The sequence below is a fragment of the Meriones unguiculatus genome, chromosome 6 (assembly GCF_030254825.1).
Source record: "Meriones unguiculatus strain TT.TT164.6M chromosome 6, Bangor_MerUng_6.1, whole genome shotgun sequence".
Classification (NCBI taxonomy): Eukaryota; Metazoa; Chordata; class Mammalia; order Rodentia; family Muridae; genus Meriones; species Meriones unguiculatus.
In genome coordinates, this window is record NC_083354.1 from 69677009 (window position 1) to 69702805 (window position 25797).

The 25797-nt window shown below is 41.0% G+C and overlaps 1 protein-coding gene across 1 annotated transcript in view; it reads left to right on the top strand.

Annotated features, from left to right (window-relative positions):
- Positions 1-11641: 11641 nt before the first annotated feature.
- The window catches only part of Ankrd31 (ankyrin repeat domain 31), a 151295-nt gene continuing 137139 nt past the window's right edge, over positions 11642-25797 (top strand). The window contains 3 exon segments of the mRNA XM_060386149.1: positions 11642-11920; positions 15145-15218; positions 18425-18534. Of these exon segments, the coding sequence (XP_060242132.1) occupies positions 11817-11920; positions 15145-15218; positions 18425-18534 (288 nt within the window). The 5' untranslated portion in view covers positions 11642-11816.

Below are 25797 nucleotides of genomic sequence, written 5' to 3' on the forward strand. Positions count from 1 at the left end.
TGGTCTGCCAGGCCAGCCCCTAAGCCTTGGGCACTAAAGGGCCCAGGACTGCCTGCGTAGAAAAACTCCTGTCAACTCGTGACTCATGATTTCTACCTGGGTAGAGCAAAAGGATGCAACCCTAATGCTGGTGACAGTTTGTCCCTACTGATGCACATTTAAATTTCACTTCTCCAAGTGGAGTGTTTATTGGGTAAAGGCCAGAGAACGGTGACTAAGCTATGGGGTACCTCTTTTGGTTGGGGTTAGTATCCATCTCTCAGGAGAAGTTCAGGGTGTGCAAGGCTGGACTTATTCTAGAGTGGATTGAAAATCAAGTATCTCGCCTTCCTTTTACCTGGGTCTCTCTTGTATACAGCAACTCGTCAGTCTCACACGCACATTGTGTGGTGATGAAATACAGATGTCCACTAATACAGATGTCATCACCATGTTAGGATGCCGTCTGGTCTTGAACTTCACTGCTTGCAGAACTGTCAGCTCAAATACATCTCTAATATAGGCTTTACAGATTTTTCTGTGCGTAAAAACATTTTCAATTTTCATAACTGATTATAGTGTGCTATCTATGTAACTGCAGGAACAGGAGTAATCATATCTAATTGCAGATGTTTAGATTAAGGCACGGAAGAGTTAGAAAAGGTCTCTAAGATGGTCAAGAAATGAGGCTGAAGTACCTGGTCCTCAGGCTCTCCCTTCTTGCTCTGGAATGATAATGAGAGAATCTTCCATTTTAGAAATGACCTCTTGACTTTTAAGGAAGAGTATTGCCTTCAGTAGGGCTCAAGCTCTGGTGGAGACAGTAGGCACTTCAACCAGAGTTCTACAACTACCTAAAGCAGAAATTGGGAATGCCCCTTCTCTCCCTAATCAAGGACCACCCACCTCCAGCAGAACCTGAAGACGCAGAAAAAAAAAAAAAAGTCAAGAGGGCAAATTCAGTGTGCTAAAGGGAGACTGGGAAGGTGTATAGAAAGCAGGTACCTCAAATAGGCTTAAGGTAAAGGTTCTTTGATGATGTAACAAATACTGTGTATGTTCATAGCCTGACACACACTCTTACGGATGTAAAATATTGACAGGAGACCTTTGATTAAAGATTTAAGGAGGATTTTTCCCCCATAAAATAGATTGGCTGGTCAAGTGTTGCTTTATGTAGGAAAATGTCTTATTTCCTAGTAACCACTAGATGCTGCTAATGGGCTGTGGAGTGTTTGTTTGTTTGTTTTTTGTTTTATCTAAGGCCACTAAATTATTGGCGTAGAATTTAAGGGAGCTCAAGAGAATTTACAAACATTACAGTCTATACATACATATAGGAAAATATATCCTACAAAATCAGCAAGGAAGTACTAAAGATGGCTGAGTATTTAGAGGAGATGTTGGCATTGTTGAAGGTCACATCAGGATTTTGACTCCTATTTGTCAGTTAAACAGGAATGTTAAATCTTTGGAGATTACCTTTTGCACATCATCTGAAAGTAAACACTGTAACCAATGGATCATTTGCAATAGGGAAGATTTGAAACCAGACCAGATGCCCAGTGACAGATGAACGGAAAAAGAAAATGTGGTGTTTATACACAATGGAATTTTATTTGGCCATAATGATGATATGTCATCTGCAGGAGAGTAGCTGGAACCTAAGAGCATATCAAATGAAAGAAGCCAGTCAAAACACGTATTGCATGATTTCTCTTACAGAATCCAAATGTAACTATAAGCATCCATGTACATAGGATGTAAAAATAGAAGGGCTCTCAGGGGAGGGGAAGAGGTCTAAAGGACAGGGAGAGAGGAGAACAAAGAGAAGGTAATCAGTGGGGCAAGAAAGCCAAAACATCCATGTTTTCTCTCTTATGTAGAATCTAGATTTACACAGACACACACTAAAAATGTAAACAACAAAAAAGTGCCACTATTCTGGGTATTGTTTTCGTTTTTTGAGACAGGGTTTCTCTGTGTAGCCTTGGTAGTCCTAGACTCAATTTGTAGACCAGGCTGGCCTCAAACTCACAGAGATCTGCCTGCCTTTGCCTCCCAGAGTGCTGAGATTACAGGTATGCACTACCACTTGGGTATTCTAATTTTTAAATTTTATTTAAATTCACTGCTTTTTGGCTAAGCAAGTGAAGCTTACCCTCTTTGTGAGTTTTCTTTTCATGCATTTGACCAATCTTTTTTATTTTTATTTTTTATATTAATTACAGTTTTTTTGCTTTGTATCCCAGCTGTAGCCCCCTCTCTCATTCCCTCCCAACCCCACCCTCCCTCCCTCTTCTCCTCCCTGCCCCTCTCCAAGTCCACTGATAGGGGAGGTCCTGCTCCCCTTCCATCTGACACTAGTTTATCAGGTCTCATCAGGACTGGATGTATTTTTCTCCTCTGTGGCCTGGCAAGGCTGTTCCCCCCTCAGGGAGAGGTAGCTTGATTTAAAAATATCTGTAGGAGTCAGGCATGGTGGTGCATGCTTTTAATCCTAGTAGATGTCTTCTAAAATTCACTGCTGTAGATGTCTTCACTCATTCCTTAGTTATGATATAGACTACACATAAAATACCTCAATGGTATGAATTCTCTTGATGCGCAGTTAGGCTTATTTCCTCATAGTGAGACAATTGGATTATTTATGTCTCTTATTGGATTATTTATGTCTCTTATTTATGTTATGTGTATGTCCTGGTGCTGCTATGTAGGCAGTTCTTTAGGAGTGCGATTACTGGTGCTTAGGATGTGTGTTTTATTTAGGATCCAGTGCCACACTTGTTCTCACACTGCTTGTATCAACTTAGATTTTTCCTAGTGAAATACACCAGTTCCTCGTGCTCTCTTGGTGGTTCCTACAGGTTCCGTATTTGCCAATCTGTTGAGAATGCAATTGCATCTTATGATGGCTTTAAATCGTATTACACCCTCAGACCTCTAAAATAATCAATTTTATGTTTATGGCTGTTATGCCTGTACATATGCCTGGCACCACTTGCATGCCTGCTGCTGGAAGAGGCCGGACGAGGGTGTCAGTCCTCTGGAACCTAGTTATAGACAGTTGAGTGTCAATCACTGTATGTGCTGGAAACTGAACCTTCATCCTTTGGAAGAGCAACCAGTAGCCTCAACTGCTGAGCCATCTCTCCAGCCCCATACTCTTGCTTCTTTTTATGTGATTCTAGTCCTATTTTCTTCTTCAAAATGCCTATTAAGTCAGATCACTAATATATTTTTATTGATATTTAGATATTCTTTATATTCTAGGTTTTAATCTTCTAGTTATATATGTTATAAGTATCTTCTGATTACAAAAGAGGATTGTATCTTTGGATTAATATAAACTCTTAATTTATTGGATTAATATAAGCTCTTAATCTCACTTCCATCTTTTTGGTGTGGTAATTTGACATCTCAAAAACTCTTTCTTTCTTAGAGTTTAAATTTAGGTATTTATTTATTTATCAATCTGTTTATTTACTTACTTAAGAGGAGGAGCTTGCCAGCACATGCTCGTGTAGGTTAGAGAATAACTTGCTGCACCCAGTTCTCTCCTCCTATCACGTGGGTGTTAGCAATAAGCATTCTTGCCAGCAGAGTTGTCTTGCTGGCCCCAAAGATTGTTTTTTCTTATCCTGAATTTATAAAAGTATCTTCTTATGTTAGATTGAAAGTTTTTAACAAGCCGAGAACAATAGCTAAGGATATTCTACAATCAACTGTGTGTCAGCAACCCCATAGGCATTTAAGGTAGTGTGGCTAGCAGTCATCATCTGTACTTAGGATGTCAAATGTCAGAGAAAAGGACGATGTGCAGGGGTCTGTCATTTGATGCCTTCTTTTGAGAGAGCAGCTGGTGGGCTGTGACTCGATTCTTTCCTCTACCCAAGGCTAGAAAGCACTTCACAGAGAATTCCTGAAAGGTTGCCATGTGCCCTTTGCACTTAGGGTCATGGAAGGCTGATGTCTGGTTCACGCTTGGGGAAATGGATGGGTACAAAGTGATTGGATCTGATGGTAGAGCAAAGGGAGTGATCAGTGTGCTCTATTAGAATTTGTTCCGGCAAAAAGTGTTTCCCGTGAACTAGGTACAGACTCTGTTCAAAAGGGAGCCAGCCTGGTAAAATCCAGACCAGAAGGTACAAAGGGAGAGGAGACCTCAGCAGAGAAGAAATAGATAGACTTCCATACTCCGGGTTCCCCAAATTAAGTAATCATTTGAATAGGCTACATCCTCCCAGAGCAAGTGGTCAGAAGTGTGTGTCAGAGATCAGTGGCAAGTTAAACCTACAAAATCCTTACAAGACTTCTTATGAGAGAATCAACTTGAAAATAATGGCAGGTCCCAGCAATACACAGATGCCTTCAGATAAAAGTATTCAGAAATTCATTGGTAATATTTGATATCCAGTTATCTGCAGGGGGTGGTGGACTGTGTTTAAAATAATAATAATTGATTACACTTGCTAGAGTATTGTGCAAGGAAAACTTTTTCTAATAGGCACCGGAGTCTCTGAAACAGGTTCTAAGAGTGGAAAACAGAGCTTGGCTCAGATATGCATTTAGCATGGACAGTGGGAATCGATAGCCAAGTGCGGGGGTCAGTAAGAGGGACATATTAAAGAGCTAAAATAGCCGAAGCAAGGGAGATCAGGAGGCAGTAGGTACAATAGGGCCCTTCCTGAATACATAGGCCCGCGGGCTAGGGCGTAACTGCGGGGAGTGGAAGAGGTAGGCCACCTGTTGAGTGCGGTCAGGAATCTGGGGCTGGAGAGTTTTTGCTATGCTGATTTATCAGAAATCTTTGCAAAGGCTACACGTTTGAAGGAACTGTGCGATAGAGCCCAGCGTTTGGGAAACGTGACTGAAATTTGGCCAAGCACAGAGCCTTTGTTACGGGAAAAACTAGGATTTGCAGCATTAGAAGAGCCTGTCATGCTATATAGCGTACATAATTTATACAGCAGATGCATTCCATACATCACAACCTCTTAGTTCCTGCTTTTCTTTTACTGATCTTATAGTAAAATACGTCAAAAGAACTAAAAGTTAATGAGTTCTTTTGTACATATCGCAATTATCTTTGATATAATTTACTTAATTATAAGCATATATATTCTTTAATGAATACATGTAGAACTGACTTTATGTTGATACATATATTGTTGAAAGCATATATTGTTGAAAGTCCTTTGAACTCTTGTTCTCACAAACTAGCACTTGGCATGGCCTTTCCTGCCTTCCTTTCTCTGTCCCTCCCACTTACCACTACTGGTCAGGTAGTTGTGAGAGTGAAGAGAAACTGGAAAAAAGAAGTCATAACATGCAGAACACATTTTGGAAATTTCAGTTCTCTGAGAAGAATATGAGGTATTCCGCCATCCAATAACATTGGCATTACATTAGAGAGAATGTGTACGAGGTAGAAAGCTGAAACAGGCCAGGCAAAAAGAAAATGAGTAGGTGAAACGAATGTTGGAGGGGAAGGATGACAAATTGGACAGTAATGTCCACATTATTTGGGTTTCTAGTCATCGTAATTACTTGTCTTTTATCTGTCTCAGCCGAGGCCTGCCAACATTGATTGCTTGCTTGATCTTTACCAGTGTAACTAGCTTGTAGCTGATTAACTAGCTCTCAGCTCTGACCTTCCATTAAAAAACCTCATATTTCTCTTTGCTAGGAGGCACTAAGAGCCAGCTCTGGCCTTATGGCTTTTAGTGCCTGTGCCACAGTGGTCAGTCTCTGTCACTTGATAGTAGAGATGCGACTGGTTTCATCCTTGCACAAATATCACAGTGCCTTACTAAGACCTGGATTTTATACTATAGTATATGTCAGGGCCTCACAGCTCTGTAGCGTGAGGTTGTAGTGACTGCTGTAAGGAATGCATTTCTGTTTCTAACATAAAAAGAGCAGTAAAAATACAAAATATAGAGGCACAAAATGTCCCTCCTCTATAGTATAATTCCCATAGAGGGTCTAGAAGTTGTCCTGGGTGAGTTGGTAGGTGACAGGTGATGAACGTGAAAGTCTAAGATATTATGTGTTACTGTACATTGTTTTTTGAGACAGTGCTCCACTATGTAGACAAGGCTGGCCTCAATCTCACAGAGGTCGGCCAGCCTCTGACTCCGGAGTGCTGGGACTGAAGGCGTGCACGGTCACACCCAGCGTCTTTGTGAAGAGGAAATGACATCTCCATGACTGTGGCTTAGGCACTACATTAAAATCGAGGAGCCATCTACTGGCTTGGATCGTGTTCTTCCTGGGACTTCAGATGGAATCTGTCTGGGAAACGGAGCTGTGTGGTTAGAACTAATCAAGATGAGCCTAAAGGAGTTAGGGTGGGCTTTCCTGTAATATATTTGTTTATCTTAGAAGAGAGACGCAGAGACAATATTATATAATGAAGACAGAGCCCCATGCACCTCCATGCAGAGGACTTCCAAGAAGTGTTGGCAACCTCCTCAGCTGTCTCATACCCCATACATCTGCTGATTGCTGAGTCTTCATTGCATCAAGAGGCCGTGTCAAGGCACTGACCTTTACCATCTCAGATTGTGTAAGGACATTCTACGGTGTTTGCAAAGTGATGAAATAAATCTCCTAGCAGTACATTTACAGTACTGCCTGTCCTGGGTGGCACGTAGCTGTGCTATAAAAAGAAAGTCATTGCATTGCCTGGCATCAAAACTATAATTAAGCTCTTTTGGTTTTGTTTATTTTTCTATATCTGCAGACATACAAATTAATTTAAGTACATTTACATGATTATTTTGAAGGTTGCTCATTGGACAATCTCATTGGTTCAGAAACTATTAAATTTGGGTTTTTTTAATTATATATTGTTTGTTTATATTGGTTTTAGTTTTGCTCTTCCTCCACCTTTATTTAGGCAGGGTCTTATGTGATCCTGGCTGGCTGTAAAATTTCTATGTAGCCAGGGATGGCCTTGATTTTCTGATTTCTTTTTCTCCACCTTTAAAAAGAGATTTATTATTATCAACTATCTGTGTGTGTGTGTGTGTGTGTGTGTGTGTGTGTGGCGATGTGCCCATGAATGCAGGTGGCAAGGGAGCCAGATGTGGGGAGGGATATCGACACCAACAAGAATAGCGTTTTCTGTTCGTGCGTAGCTGGACTCAAACTGGGCCACGATACCTTTGAGAGTGAACCATCAAATTTCATTTTTTCACATAACAAGATCCTTTCTCAAAAAGAGAAAATATATTACATATTTCTATAAAATGGAATATTTTTCTTTCATCAACTGTGGTTATCCTAAAATAAAGATTTGATAGGAAAGGTGGGATAAATGCTTCATTTGTTCCTTTATTAATTTTATAATAAACAGTGTTCAGCATCTTCCAAGAGTGGTCAATTATTGTTGTGAATACCAAATTCTATGTATTTTCAATAGAGTTGAAAAAAAATTTTAATTCAAACTACCAAAAAAAAATTGAGTTATCCTTCTTTTCAGTTACTCTTTGAGTATCTGGTCCCATCACCTCTGAAATGCTTGGGTTTCCCTGGAGGGGTCAGTTCTCTGACCTAACTCACCCTAAAGCAGTTTTACCTGCAAGGCAGCACCGTTTCCTGCACAGGTACCCTTGTCCATTATTCTCTGTCTTGCACTGAAACCCTGACCTTCATTCTTCTTTAAAATATGACTGTGTTCTTGAGGTTTGTCTCTGCCGTTTCTCCTTTGTGCTTCATAATTGCTAACTCTCATTAAAAGAGCTGGGGATGGTGGTACATACCTGTAATCCCAGCCTCCTGGGGAGACAGAGGCAGGCAGATGTCTGTAAGTCTGAGTCCAGCCTGGTCTACAAAGTGAATACAGGACAGTCAAGGCTAAAGAGAGAAACCCTGTCTCATAACAAAAAACAAACAACAAAGTAAAAGAATTAAGCATGAGAGTTAACCTCAGACACCCCAAATTTTCTCTACTTAACTTATTAGTGCCTGGAACAAAGGCTGCTGTCAGTGGAAAGTGAACTGCTGCTTATGGCCTCTAGAACAACTGATCAGTCTTTGTTGGGAATGCATTTTCTCCTGCCCAGTGGTGAAAGTAGAGCTGAGTGATCAAAAGTGTTGATGAGCAGGAGAACAGATAGGAATTTACATATCATTTTAACACAGAACATATTAGATTAAGAAGGGAATGGAGGTCTACTTACTCTTAATTCTTATGAAGAATGTTTCTGTAAACTTAAAACCAACCTGATGGTTTTTATCAGTGAAACAACAGTGGCTTAAATATGATCTATAAGTAAAGATAAAAGGCAATAATGATGAACCCACTACAGGGAATAAAAATGCAGGAATTGGGGCATTAGAAAATTCTAGTTCCACCCTCTTATTGACAAAAAATTAACACACACACACACATACTAGTAAAAATTCCAGTGATAGGAAGAAACTCAGTCTTGTCTGAACCTTTAAGCTCTCACACAGCATGTAGACAGCGATATGTGTCTTGAGCAGTTATGTGGTTGTGCTTACACATTGATTGTGCTTACACAAACTGAGACTTTGGACATGGCCAGGCAATCACTGGCTGGAATGGCGTCATGTGTTGTACAACTGTAGTTTGAATTTAAAACCTTCAAATAAAGCTGGGCCTGGTGATGTGGGTTTGTAATCCCAACTACTCAGAAAACTGACGCAGGAGGATGTCAAATTCAAGCCAGCCTGGACTACAGAGTACGTGGAGGTCAGCCCAGGCAACTCTGTGACTCCTTGACAGGGCTGAGTGGCAGACACTTGTCTAGTGTGCACCAGTCCTGCAATTCAGTCTCTAGAACAACAAAAACTTTCAGGTAGTTTGAATCGCTGAAATGTGAAAGGCACCTCAGAGGGTGGATGTGACGGCAGAGCACTTGCCAAGCTTGACCACCGAGGTCTGATCCCTGGGTCCCACACAGGGGAAGGAGAGAACCAGTTCCTGCAAGCAGGTGTTCTTTGAACACCACGCCCACCTACCCACCCCCACACCAGCCTCTCCACCAGCTCGTCCCCCCATGCACAGAGACAGAGGAACATGCAACAATTTTTAAAAATCATTGAATTACTTTTTTAAAAAAATCCTAGAACTTCATTGAGAAAATAATCAATTTTGGGTGTTGTTAGCCACCACTATTATAACATTTGATAAAAGGAAAAAGCAGTTATTGTTAGTATTTAGGCACCTGTTTCTGAGTTGCCTAGCAACCTATGATGTCATCGTGTCACAGGCCAGGTGGCTCTTGGCTCTTGCCCTCTCCCCTTTCTTTGTTGGAGGGGGGACCCCTGCTCTTCCCCCATCATGTCTCCCTCTCTCTTCTCTCTCTCTCTCTCTCTCTCTCTCTTCATCTCTCCATCTAATAAACCTCTTTCATATAGAATCTGCTGTGTGCCTCATCATTGTCTTAATTAGTCCTAATAGTTATATACTTCTTTTCCTATATAATCTGTATTTAGAGTAATTTATAGAGTAGTGTAGTGAGAAAAAAATGTTTATTGGATTAGGAGATCAGAAAACCTTGACAAACATTTCTTTTAGGGGACACTTAGGGAGGTAGTATCAAAGGGATTAAGAAGTAAGGACCCTGTTTTCTCCCTCTTCCGATGTCCATCCCATTTGCCTTTCTAAGTGAGGATTGATCTTCTTACTCAGGGTCCTCTTTCTTGCTCAGCTTCTTTAGGTGTACAGATTTTAGTATGTTTATCCTCTATGATATGCCTAGTATCCACTTATAAGTGAGTATATGCCATATTCTGCTTCTGGGATAACTCACTCAGGATGATTTTTTCTAGATCGCACCATTTGCCTGCAAATTTCATGATTTCCTTGTTTTTTAATTGTTGAGTAGTATTTCACTGTGTAAATGTGCCACAATTTCTGTACTCATTCCTCAGTTGAGGGACATCTGGGTTGTTTCCAGATTCTGGCTATTAAGAATAAAGCTGTTATGAAGATGGTTGAGCAAATGTCCTTATTGTGTACTTGAGCATATTTTGGATACATGCCTAGGAGTGGTATAGCTGGATCTTGAGGAAGCGCTATTCCTAATTGTCTGAGAAAGCACCAGATTGATTTCCACAATGGTTGTACAAGTTTACATTCCCACCAGCAATGGAGTAGGGATCCCCTTTCTCCACATTCTCTCTAGCATGTATTGTCACTTGAGCTTTTGATCTTAGCCATTCTGATGGGTGTAAAGTGAAATCTCAGGGTCATTTTGATTTGTGTTTCCCCAATGGCTAGGGACATTGAGCATTTCTTTAAGTGTTTCTTTGCTATTCTATATTCCTCTACAGAGAATTCCCTGTTTTGCTCTGGATCCCATTTTTTAATTGGATTACTTGATTTGTTGATGTTTAACTTCTTGAGTTCTGGATATTAGCCCTCTATCAGATATAGGATTGGTGAAAATCCTTTCCCAATCTGTAGGCTGTCATTTTGTTCTGATGACAGTCAACAGGAAATAGGACAGGAGCCTATCACAGAGGGCCTCTGAAAGACTCTCCCCAGCAAGGCATCAAAGCAGATGCTGAGACTCATAGCCAAATTTTGGGCAGAGTGCAAGGAATCTTATGAAAGAAGGGAGAGATATAAAGACCCGAGGGGTCAGGAGCTCTACAAGGAGAGCAACAGAACCAAAAAGTCTAGTCAAAGAGGTCTTTTCTGAGACTGATACTCCATCCAAAGACCATTCAGGGAGCTAACCTAGAACCCCTGCACAGATGTAGCCTGTGGCAGCTCAGTGTCCAAGTGGGTACCCTAGTAACAGGAACAGGGACTGTCTCTGACATGAACTCAGTGGCAGGCTCTTTGATCACCTCCCCCTGAGGTGGGGGCAGCCTTACCAGGCCACAGAGGAGGACAATGCAGCCTGTCCTGATGAGACCTGATAGGCTAGGGTCAGATGGAAGGGGAGGAGGACCTCCCCTATCAGTGGACTTGGAGAGGGGCATGAGAGGAGATGAGGGTTCGGTTGGGAGGGGATGAGAGGGGGCTATAGCTGGGATACAAAGTGAATAAACTGTAATAATAAATAAGTAAACAAACAAACAAATAAATGAATAAAAAGAAAAAAGGATCCAGCCAGGCGGTGGTGGCACACATCATTAATCCCAGCACTTAGGAGTCAGAGGCAGGCTAGTCTAAAACTCACAGAGGGCTTTCCAGGGTTACACAGAGAAACCTTGTCTTGAAAAACAAACAAATATACAAACAAAAGAAGTAACGAGCCACTTGGTAGACTGTAAAATCCCCTGGGTCTAAGATTATATTCTGGCTTTAGAATATTCTGGAGCCGAGGCCTCTGGGACATGTAGATAATCAAGTCAGAAGTATTAGAAAACGGCCCAAACCAGGCTTGAGAGCTGGCCATGATCTGGTTAGACCAGAATCTCAGAGCAGAGCAGATGGCTCATGGCCATCCTGCTTAGCCATGCTGCGGAGGCAAGGCTGAGGCCTGAGAGCCGGGGAGGAGCCACGGGGGAGCGAGGGGCGGGACCTGGGGGCAGGGGCGGAGCCTTGTGCTCCTGGGCAGGCTCTCGTGCGCTTGGGCGGGGCCCCGGGTGCCGGGGGCGGGGCCTGGGCCTGTCGGGCCCCTGCGGTTGCGCGCTGCGCTCTGGTGTCCGTCGAGCACGAGAGCGGCTTAGCCCGCGCGTCGACGACCGCGCCGCGAGTGCGGATATTGGCGCCCTCAGCCGCCCAGAGAAGCCTTCCGTGTCGTTGTTCTTTTTCTTTTTTAAAGCCTCAGTTTCCTCCCTCCCACGAAGCGTGCTTTTACTTTCGGATAAAGGAGGAGATTAAGACCCTCGAGTGAGGGCGGAAGATGGAGAAAGGTTCCCGGGTCTCCGACAGTGACAGTGATGAAACAGTGATTGAGGGGTCAGTGACAGAGAACGAACTGGAGGACGAGGAGCTGCCCTGGAGAAGGTGACCTCCGTCAGGGTTGGCGCCCTGAGCCCTCGCGCCTAGCCACTGTCGGCCTAGGCTTTTCGTGGTTTTGAGTAGGAATGGCCGCCAGCAGGACGGGCTGGTGGGGGAGACTAGAGCTTTGGGGGACAGCCATGCTAGGAATGCACAAGTAGCAACCGTCCTCAGGCCCCACGCCCAGCTAGAAACAATAGGGTGGTTATGGGTTTATGGCATTTTAAAAGTCCTTGTCTTATATTGGGGCTAAGTACTTGGGATATGAACAAGGACCGCGTTACCCCAACGTAAGCTTTGGTCTAGGAGGCGGGTCTCAGAATTTCGTTTAAGAACTGTAACGGGGAATCAGATTTGCATCAAACTAGAAACGTGTTAGAAGAAGGAATGGTCCTGGAGAGATGGTTCAGTGGCTGCTCATCCAGAGCACCGGGCTTTAATTCCCAGCACCCACATGTAGGCTCACAACTGTCTATAATTTCTCTTCCGGGAGACCTGACACCCACACACAGGCACACATGTGGGCAAAACACCAATGCACACAAAAAGTAATAAATAACATATTAAAAAATAGGTTCATTTTGTCAGCATCCCTTTCAAAGCTTGTATTGCACTGTGTAGTATGAATAAACTATGTAATGTGTTCAATGATTCCCTTAATGACATTCAAACTGCATTCTCTCATTGCCCTCTACATAATGCTTCTTGAATGCTGTTTATGTCTTGCTTGGCCTTATACCTGATGCCAATTAAATAAAGCTTTATTATTGGAAAAAAAAGACAGATTTAAGAAGTATTTCAGCTTATCAGTCTCATTTGAATACAGTCTCGGTGTTAGACACAGGGAAAAAAAAAGGCCATTACCTTTGAGAAAACTAGGCCTGGAAAAACACTATAATACGTGGCGTCCAGGGATATGTCTTGGGAACCCAGTGGAACTCTTAGCCGCACGCTATATAAGTGGTTGACAAGAGTTTGCCAGGGGTGGCTTCTGAGTAAGAGCTTGGAGGTGGCAAGGAGTCAGCTCTATGAAGAAAAGGTAGTGTTCTTGGAGAATGGAGTGCATGGGTGTAGCTGCACGGGTGGAACATAGCACTGAGTTACATGTTTTGGTATGTGTAAGTTAAATCTTTCAGAATTGTGAGATAGATGTGCACTGATAAAGAGGGAAGCAGGTGAGGTCTGGTAGGCTACGTACACCCTGTGTGTTCCTTGGTAGGATGCTGATGCTCCTTTCTCGTTGTTTTCGGTTTTCAAGACAGGGTTTCCCTGCGTAGCCTTGGATGTCCTGGAACTCGCTCTGTAAACCAGGCTGTTCTCACATTCTCCACATGCACCTGGCTCTGCCAGTGGGGAGTGCAGGGATTAAAGGCCTGCCTGTGGCACCACTTTGAGAGGTGGTAGTTGGAATGGAGGGAGCAGAGCAGATCTGAGAAGTCTCTGCAGGGGACATTTGGTAGGAGATGGTGACTGATTAGACGTGGTAGGGCACTGAGCCAAGGCTATAAAGAATAATACCCAGATTACTGCTGCTGTTACTTCTCCCTCTTCATCTCTTCTTCACTCACCATTCTCCTTTTAGGGTCTCACTATATATCCCAGGCTGGCCTTAAACTCACAATAATCCTGCTGGGATTATATATGGGCACCAGCACTCCCATTAAAAAGAATGTATACACACAGCATTTATTCTTGCTGGCGCTCAGCGAATGTTTTAGTAAATGCATGGAGTTTCATAATAACCATTACAGTCAATATCTAGAAGTCTACCACCTTCAAAGGTGTTTTGCGGTGTCTCTCAACAGTGGCCCCTGGCCCGTTTGAATTATTGTTCTTTAACATGTGAACGATTTTCCCCTTCTCATCTTTGGTTCTCAGCAGTGCCATTGTGGCATGTCTGCAATGATATTTTATGTTTACTTGTTTGAACTTCTGAGCTGCTTTTTTTTTTTGTTTGTTTGTTTTTTTCAAGACAGGGTTTCTCTGTGTTGCCCTGGCTGACCTAGACTCACTTTGTAGACCAGGCTGGCCTTGAACTCACAGAGATCTGCCTGCCTCTGCCTCCCAGAGTGCTAGGATTATAAGTGTGCACCACCACCCCCGCCCCCCGGCTTCTCTTAGTGTCTTGAAGATGTAAATGTACTACATTTAGGATCTGTCATGGTTTTTTAAAAATATTTTTCCTATGTCAATCTAATTTTCTTCTTAAAATTATTTATATTTGTACATGTATGTATAGACGCGATATATGTGTGGGTGCATGTGCTGTGTCAGATGTGTGGAGGTCAGAGGACAATTCTTGGACACTATCCTTCTGCCTTTATTTCTGGGGATGGAATTCAGGGTCAGCAGTGTTATGTGTTACATAGCTAATGCTTTTATTTGTTGAGCCATCTTGCCAACCCCCAGTCTCTTTTCCTTTCTGTTTGATGTGCATTTTAGATTTTGATGTATGGTCTTTCAAGCCCTTGAACTTCTATTTAATTTTTTTTCTCTTAGGGGCTCAGACTATATAATTTTTCATACCATAATTTAGGTTCATTTATATACACACACCCCTTTTAAAAAACAAGGTTTTTCTGTGTACCATAGGCTGGCTTTCAGCTCAAGGTTTTGTTGCTTTAGTCTTTCTAGTGCTAGAATTATATATTTTAAATGGCTACTTCAACCTAATTATCTGAAAGATAGGTGTTGATTCTGTTTCTCAAGGACATTCTAGTACTGTATTCGTGTGTTTATAAAATAAGTTGAGGAAAGGCAGGAGCGAGAAAGCAAAGCATATGAGGCATAAACTTAAATAGTCACATTAAATAGTTCATAAAAATAAGTTTTCATCAAGATCTGTGCCAGAGTAAAGGGTCTACTATTGATGAAGGCAGAATGTTGCCAAATACTGTTTTTTAACCATTATGTTGAAAGCATGTTTTAATTAGATTTGCTTAATTGAATAAAAAACTCAATGTGATGTTAGGACTTAATTGCTAAAGTTTTGGTATACATAAAATTGAAACCTAATTGTCAAAAATCCATTATATTTTTAATCAGTGAAAATTATTTCGAATCTCCAATCAGATTTTAACCTGAAAAACATTTTAATTTCCTCCTCCTTTTTTAATGGCTAATACTTTTCAATGTTTCATCTTTCTAATATTAGAAAATAATATGGTTCAAATGTTAGTCTGTTTTGGAAACATGTAATTAATCTGTGCTTTCTTTTTTACATTTGAAAGCTTGTTCTTGAATCAAGACACAACTTACAGATTTGAGTCCTGTCTTCCTTCTGGTATAAATGGAATATGCAAAGGTGAGGAAAACCTTTTACCTGATGTTGTCTGTGTCCCAAGTATTATTATTCTGTTAGCTTCTTATTTTATGTTACTCTTCTTCCTTAACTTTACAGTATTTCTTCTGCACATATATGATATCTCCTAGGATCCCTTAAGATCTATACTAAGGACAGCAGTGAGAACTGTAGCTTCCACAGGCTGTGTGGGACTCCTAGAAGGGAGTGGCACTGGGCAGCTCTTCTCATCCATCTTCTACTATCCTGCCTAACTCTAAAACCAATTTGTAAAAGTATGAAAATAACATTTTTTTCCTTTTTTCGTGTTTTTTAAACTTAGCACACAGAGTCATGAGTTATGTTATGGCCTTTTCATACATATATGTCATTATAGTTCTGATTTATCTCTCATCAGTAAGATAGGTGCGTCTGTGTGCGTGCATGCCTGTGTGTGTATATAGATTGACGTGTGTGGATATACACATGCCTATATGGAAGGATGACTTCATGTATCATCTCTCCAGCAAGCAGCTTTCTCATGTTAAAACTTGTTTTGTGTCCTAGTTGTCTATTTTAGAGAACGTTCCATGGGCTGTTGAGAAGAATGTGTGTTCTTTAGTGTTTAGGCAGAATTTCCTGTAAGTGCCTGTTAGGTCTGTTTGATTTATGATGTCATTTAACTACAGTTTCTGTTTTTTCCAGATGACCCATCACTGTGAAAGCGGGGGCATGGAAACCACCCGCTATCACTGTGTCGGAGTCCATCTGTGGTCCTGAGTCTGAGAGAACTTCTTTTATGAAATTGGGTGCTACTGTGTTTGGCGCAAATGTACCCAGGGTTAGAACATCCTCTGTTTTCCTTTTAATGAGTATAACTAGTTTTGATATGAAGTCTGTTTTCTCAGGTATATGTTTTTCACCCTTTTACTTTAAGGTGGTGTCTGCCGTTGGTTGTAAGGTTTGTGTTTTTTGGAGGCATCAAAAATATGGATCCTGTTTTCTGATCCACTCGGTTAGTCTTTGTCTGTTGGGGGAGTTGACATGATTGAACCTTGTTTGTTAATTGCTGATGTTTTGATTCAGTGTTCTGGAATTGTTTCTTTTGTCTTTTTGAACAGTGTTTTAAATGTTTCACATCTAAGCATCCTTTTAGTGTTCTCTGTAGAGCTGATTTGGTGATCATAGTTTTTTAAAATCTGTTTTTGTCATGGAAAATCTTTTTTCCTCGACTATGACTGATAGTTTTTCAGGGTATAGTAGTCTGGACTGCTATCTGTGCTCTTTCATAACTTGTAGAACACTAAGCCTGATCCATTTAGGCTTTTGTTCTCTACTGAAAATCAGCCGTTATTTCTGACGGTCTTGCCTTTCCGTGTGACTTGATCTTTCTTTGTTGTCACTTAGTGTTTTAATATGATGTGGGGAGTTTCTTTCCTGGTTCTGTCTATTTGGTATTCTGTTTGCCTTTTGGTCTTTGATAGACATTTATTTCTTTAGATTAGGAAAGTTTTCTGTGATTTTGTTGAAAATACTTTCTGTGCATTTGATCTGGATCTTCTGTTCTTTTCCTATTATTGATAGATTTGATTTTTTAAATAGTGTTCATATTTGTATATGTGCATTGCGACTGTTAGGTCATTGGTAATGTTCTTGGGATGAGAATCTAGTCGTGTTTACTGAGTGTTGAAAGCCGTGTTTCCTGTTCCCCCAACTTGTCAGGTGGTTGATCAATTGTGTAGTTCTGGCTATCTTGGAACAGAAATATGCCTTATGAGGACTGGCACTAAAGGTGTGTACCACCACACCCAGCAGCATATTTTTTATTAGATTGGTGTTTAATTTGTGAAGTTTGTGTGTATGTGGGTGTGCACACATGTGCCCATATAGATTAGAAGGCAAGCTTGGGTCTCATTCTTCGAAATGCTGTCTGCATTTCAGAGTCTCTCCTTGCCCTGGATCTCACTAATTAAGCTAAACTGTCGCCAGTAAGCCCCAGAGATCATCTTGTCTCTACATCCCTGGTGCTGGGATCATAAACATGTGCCTTTACGCTCAGCAGTTTTACATGTGTTCAACTCATGTCCTTGTGCTTGTGGGGAAAGTAAGTGCTGTACTGGCTGAGCTGTATCTCTAGTTGTTTTAATGCTTCTGTTCTTAATATATTTACAATATTTTGGTATATGAGAAAAGATCTAATTTTATTTTTTCAAGTAAGAAACTAATTGTCTCAATATGATTAATTGGGTATTCCATTTTGTTCTGTTTGAAACACTATAGTTATGATATGTTAAACTATAAACTTAAAAACCAGGAATTTATAAAGTGACATATTCTGAAGCATATGCCACAGTTTGTGTGTGTAGGTCAGAGAGAATCAACTTGTGGGAGTTGATTCTCTTCTTCACCTATGTGTGTCCTAGTGTCCTAGGGAGTTGTAATTGGTTAGGCGTGGCAGGATGCAATTATTCTCGCTGTGCCATGGCTTATTAAATTTCTATGTGCATATAAATGTCAATTTCTATGTAAATATCTGTTTTCCTCTGCTTCATTCATCTGTGCCATTAGTACATTAGTATCTTAAGCTCTTGGTGTATTTGGAGGAAATCACACAGTTACTTCTGAAGCAACTTCTTATGTTGCATGACAAGGTATGTCTTAGCTAGAGCTGCTTTTAGAAATGACAGCAAGCACTTTACGCACCAAGACATCTCCCTAGGGGCAGTGTATACATCCCTTCATCCCAAGGCCAAGAAATATTAAGCATTGTTTTGTTCAATGCAGCATGACCCCGAACTAAGTAATAATTTTAAAATATTGACATATAAAAGTGACAGTTAAAACTGTAGTGTGGGGCTGGACAGATGGCTCAGTGGTTAAGAGCACTATCTGCTCTTTAACAGGGCCTGGGTTCAATATTCAGCACCCACATGGCAGATCACAACTGTCACAACTCCATTTCCAAGAACTCTGACACCCTCACGGTAAAGGATGGAAAATGAAATTAATTATTTAAAAAAGAAACTGTGATGTACAAATATTTTGCACTGTGCTAGGATTTGAATCCAAGCCTCCTATGCTAAACATGCATGCTACTATTTAATAATATATAATGTTAGTATTTCCCATCAGATGATTTTTAGTGACATTTTACAGTATTTATAAAATTCTTGACTTCAACTAAGGAATTAAAACTATTGCAAGATATTGACTATTATACTTCATTACAGGCATGCCTTCTCCTGAGATTCATCTTGGGTCCAAACAGAGAAAGGACTACGAAGAACAAAAGGATAAAGATGAGGCATTGTTGACTGTTAGTGAGGACCCAGTATTACAGGTGTGTCATTGTTGTTTGAACATACACCCATCAAAATGGAGCTGCTATCTGTGGCAAATTACTAATTATAAGGGGTTTTTGCCCATTAATATTTTGGTTCTCTTCCTTTGTTCAGTTATAGCTTTTGAAAGCAGTCATTCAGTTCCTTAGTTGTAAATTTGGTGAAGGTCCTTTGTTTTAGGAGGGGGAATTTAAAATATTTTCTTTTTGCTCTTCTTCCAGCTTTGTTTTTCAGTGGAGAATAGGAAGTAAAAGGAACAGAGGTTACAAATAGGATATAATAATTCTCATTTTTATATCTATTTTGTGTCAGAGTTCATTTTAAAAATACCAGTACAGTATAATTTGAGATATACAGCATTAAAGACTCTCTGATGTTTTATGTGTGAGTACACGTACATAAGTGTATATAGATTGTCTAAGAGTTGTTTCTACTTGGTGTGAATACTATTGGGAGAAGTAGGAGATTCTGACCTGGCTTGATTAAGCCAGCCAGCCAGGGGTACCTACCTACAAAGTCTTAAGGAATGGAAGGGAAGGTACATGTTGATGTTTGTGTTGCAAAAGGGGCTTTACTTTATAGTACAGGCTTGTCTAGGACTCATAACGTAGTTCAGGCTGGCCTTGAATTTAGGGCAGTCTTTTTGCCTGTCTCTCTCTCTTTCTTTTTTTTAATTTTTAAGCAAAAACAGGTTCGTTAGAAAAACTTGAACAAAGCAAAGGTGTATTGTTGTCCAGGCACGAATACCCAATGGGCTAGAGCACTGAATGGAGGTTTCTGCAGTCTGGGTTTTTATTAGGGTATTTTTCCTTGGGGGTTGGGGGACTGGCTTTAGACTCCTGAAAGATAGATCTCTTCCACATGCAGTGCAGGAGGTTTTTTTTTTATCCTAGATGGTCAGCCTAAGACTGTCATGACACCATTTTGCCTAATGAACTGTTAATGGGGTATTAGCAGACCCAGAGGTTCCTCATTGCAGGGAATGTTTGTTTTCAAAGAGCAGTGAGACAGTGCATGTATGAGGACTTCACTCCTTGCTGGGGCAAATACCTGACACATGAAGTTTAGAGAAGGGAAGTTTTATTCTGGCTTACAGTTACCAAGATCCTGATACCAGGGTGGGACCCTGCCTCTGCCGCTTCAGTGCTGGGATTGCAAGCATGAGCTACCACACCTGACTCTCATTCCTCTCTCTCTCTCTCTCTCTCTCTCTCTCTCTCTCTCTCTCTCTGTGTGTGTGTGTGTGTGTGTGTGTGTGTGTGGTGCACATGGATTTGTGTTGGGGGGTTACCCACACATGTGTATGTGTGCATATGAAGGCCAAAGGTTGACATTGGGTATTCTTTTTTTTTTTAATTAATTTATTTTTTATTCAATCACTTTGCAGCCTGACCCCAGTCCCCTCCCTCCTCTCCTTCCAGGCTTGCCCTCACACTCCCTTCCTTCCCCCCCTCTCATAAGGGGGAGGCCCCTAGGGTTACCAACCCTGGCACTAAGTGTGTTCTCTCTCACTGAGGTCTGATGAGGGGAAAGGGATCCAGAGGCAGGCGACAGAGACAGAGACAGCCCCTACTCCCATTGTTAGGGGACCAGCATGAAGAACAGGCTGCACATCTGCTACATATGTGGAAGGGCCTATGTCTAGCCAATGCCTGCTCTTATGTTGGTGGTTCAGTCTCTGTGAGCCCCCAGGGGCCCAGGTTAGTTTACTCTGTAGGTCTTCTTGTGGTGTCCTTGACACCTCCAGCTTCCTCTGTCTTTCTTCCCACTCTTCCCCAGCTTGGCCTATTGTTTGGCTGTGGGTCCCATGGGGTGGCTTTCAGCTTGGGCCAGTTCCTGATTGACATTCCCTCAATCTCTTCTCCAACTTAATCCCTATACTTCCTGTAGGCAAGACACATTTTTGGGTTGAAGATTTAATGGGTGGGTTAGTGTTCCCTTCCTCCACTGAAAGTCCCACCTGGCTACAGGAAGTGGTGATTTCAGGATCCTTAACCCCAGTTGCTAGGAGGCTCAGCTAAGAGTCATCCCCAAAGCCTCCTCTGTCCCAGGATGTGCCCCCACTGATTTCTTTTCTCTTTCCCAGTACCCTCTCCCTGGCTCTCCTCAACATTGGGTATTCTTGTTAGTCCCTTGCCATTATATTTTTTTGAAGTAAGATCTTTCATGAATCTGGAATTAGCTGATTCTGATAGACTGGCCAAACCACTCCAGCACTGGTCTCACAGGTGCAAAGCACCACACCTGACTTTTCTGCGGATGCTGGGGTGGAACTTAGCTCCTCATGCTTACAGAACAAGCGCTGGCCAGGCCATGGTGGCGCAGGACTTGAATCCCAGCACTGGGGAGGTGGAGGCAGGCAGATCTCTGTGTTTAAGGCCAGCCTGGTCTACAGAGTGAGTTTCAGGACAGCTAAGGCCACACAGAGAAACCCTGTCTCTAAATGTGCCTGCGGGCGCACACACACACAAAAGAACACTATACTGATTGAGCCATTTCTATAGCCCCCATTTTAATAGTGGAAATGACAGGAGTTCCAAAAGTGACTGAAAGTTCATTTAATACTACACCTAGGAAGGTTTACTTCATGAATTATTTTTCATAAAAAGAGGATATTTAGTGCTAGATACTTTCCTTGAAACTGGGATATCTGTGTTTGGCTTCTAATAATTTGTTTAAAGTTTTCTTTTTCAATTTCTGAGTTAAGAAAAAGTAGTTTTCCATCTACTTTCTGTAACTGAAATAAGTATGTATGTATGTGTGTATATATATTTGTTTGTATGTATATATGTTAATGGAATTCTATTAGTATTAATTAATGTTGGTTATTAATACAGTGGCAGTTTTCTTCAGCCTGCTATTTTATAAATAAAAGACATGAAACTTGTTAGATTTAAAACATCAGGGCTGGACAGAGATCAACTCCCTAAGCTGCGTGACTGCCTTGTAGCCACACGTCCCATGCCACTTGCCTCAGTCATTCCTGCGTGGGCTGCTTCTACTCTGTCAGGCCAGTCCTCAGTCCAGATCCATGAGGTCTTGGCCTCATGCTCTTGGTTACCCCTTGGCAACCTGCTCCTTTCTTCCTCTCCCCTCGTGCTCCTCCTGTGACCCCAAAGCTCTGGACCATTAGCTCTGCCTATTTCTCTTCTCACCAGCCCAGGCTGTGGGCAACCTTATTAGCCAGTCAGGGATAATTTGGGAGGCAAGGTTCACACAACATCATTTTGTGTATGAGAGCATCTGCTTGTAGGGCAGTAAGGATCTTGGGGAAGGGGGCAAGCACTTAACACTTAAATACATACTAGCTCCAGATCAACCACAACATGCATTTGTATGTGTGTATGTGTGTATGTGTATTTATGTATTTATGCATGTGTGTGTCTTTCTTGTGGTCTTGGAGATTGAACCCTTACCTTCTAGGGAAGCACTTCACAGTACTTCAGTTTTTATCCCTTAAGAAAGATTCCTGTTTATTTTATAAGCATTTACTATGGACTTTGTGCCAGGCTCTTCACTTCCACCAAAGAGTATGGTGTTGAATCCTTGGTTATCATTGTACTTAGAGTAGTTTTTTTAAAAATATGTTTTGCCAGACCTGTACTGGGTAGAACCTGGAAACATCCAATGTTGGAACTCCCAAGTAATTTCAGATTACCCGTAATTTCAGCACAATTGCCTTAGATACTTCTAAGTTAGTGGGTGTGTCTTTCAAAGGTTAACATTAGATAATAAGTTATCCATATTAGTATGTGAAATTAGTATGTGAAAGATAAATTAAGTACTTTATATTTGTCCCTCCTTTTAAAATTTTAATTGGAAAACTAGAAACCTTTTTTAAATTTTATTTTATTTACATTAGTGTCCTGGCTCCATGTATGCCTGTATAAGGGTGTCACATCCTCTGGAACTGGAATTACAGACAGTTATGAACTGCCATGTGGATGCTGAGATTTGAACCTGGGTCCTTTGGAAGAGCAGCCAGTTTAAGTTTTACAAATGAAACAATTATCAATCCCATAAATTTAACAGTCTCAATGTTCTTATAAGGATCCGTTGGTGTGATGATCCTTCATAACTGCATTTCTGGTCATCTGTCCTTCAGAAAATGTTCATTTCAGCATCAAAGTTTTGCAGTCTGTCAGTCTGATGTATAATGTCTGTCTTCTGCTGTTTCCATGAAAGGGGGAATACACTTTCTGCATCTCTTCCTTTAGTTGTACCTTTCAAGTGAAGCTTCTCTTACTCAGATCGGATCTTTATCAATTTTGATGGAACCCAGTCTTTCATCACCTGTGGAAATAAAAGCAAAACCTCTTTCCCAATGTAACTCATTTCCTGATTTCCATTCTGATGTTAAAGCATCTTTAAAGTGGACACCTTGATCTAATTCAGCATTTTTTTCTACAATCCAGTATCTTTCAACTAATCTTATTCCTCCTTTCTGTTTAGCAAGGTAAAATTAGATCTTTATGAATCTACGCATAAACTGGACACTCCCATTCCATGCCCAGCTCCATGACAGTGAGCCTACTTCTTAATCACCAGATCCTCAATTCCATTAGGTACCCTAGGTTCGCAATTAAGCACTTTCTGTTCTTTCTCTGTCTTTTGTCTCTCAAGCCTTTATACTATCATAGCTAATTTTTCTTGTTTTACAGCTATTTTTCTACGTCTTTTAAGAGAAAATATATAAAGATTGCAATTGAAAGTAGAGAGGGGTTTACTCTGGTGGTCACTATTGCAGTAAGCACTATGATGGCTTTTTCAAGTAACATTTCTATCCCCTCACTTCCTAACCTTGGTCTTAAGGGATCTGAAATGGAGTTTTCCACTATTTAATGCAGGAAAACTCTGCCTATATAATTAAATTTTTTTTCTTTTGGGGTGGCTTTTTGTGATTCACTGTCTGAGAGGCTCCTTGCTCCGGGCGTCCAACTGAACTTATATTTCCTCTGAAGATAATCCTTGGCAAATTTCTCCTTTGTGGCTTTCTGTCAGATGTCTCCTGTCCTCTGAGAAATTTCTGTCAGATGTCCTCTGCTTTCTGAAATGTTGGTGGGCTTTCTTCTTCTCCAATCATGTTTGATTATCCTTTCAACCATGTTGAGTACCATAACCCAGATCTACAGAGTGAGTTCCAGGATAGTCAGGGCTACACAGAGAAACCCTGTCTCTACAAACAAACAAACAAACAACTAAGCTAAACAACCTTCCCCCCCCCCACAAAAAAAAAAAACCAACAACATAAAAGCTAATCTATATTGGGCCAGGATTTGGCATATGATCACCACTGGGAAGGTGAGTTTGCCTAAACCCATTCTAAAGAGATAAGCAGGATAAGGAATTATCCCTTTAATGATACTTTCCTTCTCAGAATTCTCTTCCTGGACATAGCTCCTGTGAGCTTCCATGTAGTTTGTCTGAATCTGTCTGACTCAGAAAGGTGTAACTTTTTTTTTCACAGCCTAAGTATGCTTGCTTACATATGTATATATGTATGTATGTATATATGCATGTATATACATACGTACGCACTCGGGGCTTTTTTACTCTAAATCTCTTACTCTTTATGCTGTGTGGCTGACTTCTATGCCAACTCATCTCAAACATGACTTTAACCCCCTTCTTCATGCTCTGGTCAGCTGCTGAGATTTACAGTTTATCTGCCCTGGGGTTTTTCTTTTAAATGCTAATAATTTTTTTTTTTTTTTTAGTTTCTATTTGAGTCCATTCTTAATTATTTTATTAATGAGACTAAGAACTATAAGAAGGGGCTCTGATTTTCTCAGTAACATATCCTATAAGCTTGTAGGTGATTGAAATAACAGAATGAGCTAATGGCAAGATGAAGTTATATATAAATAAATGCAGGTTTATTGGAAGCAGTCAGGGAGAGGAGGGGAGAGAGAAGGGAGAAGTATATGCGGAGAGAGAAGGAGAGGGAGGAGGAAGAGGAGGAAGAAGAGATGAGGAAAGGAGAGAGAGAGGAGGGGGGAAGAAACCAAAATGTCTGATTATATTAGTGAAAGGCCTCTGGGAGAGAGGAAGCCCTGCCCCTGGGCTGGGAAAGTCAGGATAGAGGGCAGAGTATAGCAGCCACACCTTGTAGCAGGTAGGGACCAAGGGATGTCTAAAACCAACAATAGGAACATTCTTAGTAAAATGATTCTTGGGTGAGGCTAGTTTTATCTTCTAACCTTTGATTCTCTGAGTTTTATAAAGCCTGTATAGAAGGATGTAGATATACGTGGGTCCTATATGGATAACTTTGAAGTCTGTAGACTGCATTGTCAACAAATAGCACTGAACATTAATTGGAGAAGATAGAGGTGATTTTTTTTTTCAAATTTTGAAATATTTTTATTTGAAATAATACAAAATCATAGAACGGGAAATTACTTTATTTTGATTCCCTTTGGCTAGCAATAGTATGTTTATTGTTATTTGAAATTTTTTAAGTTAAAATTTTATTTATTTATAAATTAGTATATTACATCATAGCCAGGTGTAATGGTGCATGCCTTTAATCCCAGCATTCAGGCAGGCAGAGGCAGGTAGATCTCTGTGAGTTCGAGGACAGCCTGGTCTACAAAGGGAGTCCAGGACCGCCCAGGCTACATAGAGAAATCCTGTCTCCAGTAAACAAAAAAACAAAACAAAACAAAACAACAACAACAAAAAAAACCGTCCTCCCTGAGGCAGACTGTTTCTTCTTTAGCATTCCTTAGTTGCCTGTAGTTCTTTGTCTATGGGTAGGCCACCATGAGATTTCTCCCTTCTATATTAATGCATCTATTGGTGAACTTCTTCAGGTCTTATTTAGAGACCAGCATTATTGTGCAATTTTAACATCCCTACCATTTCTAGGAGATAAAATCTCACAGCAACTTTCCTGGTTCTCTGGCTTTGTGTCATCTTTGGCCTGGGCCCACCACAATCACTTACTTCTCTGTCATAATCAATTGTGCTTTTCTGTAATGGTATTCTGTTGCAGGGAAAAGTTTCTTTGATGAGGGTTGAAAATTACGCTTATCTATGGTTATAAGGATAGATGTTTAGAATGCAGTGAGGAGTTATACTGTTTTTGTAAAATGGTAGTGGCAGGTTCTCCTCTAAGATCTGTGACCTCACAAGCTAGGTTTCTGGTATCAGGCATGGTTTTCTTCCTGTTAAGGGACCATAAATTCATTTAAGAGATGTTGGTCACTACTAAGATGCGAGTGCCCCTGTTGGACTTTTAGGGCTATGCTGCCATGTTG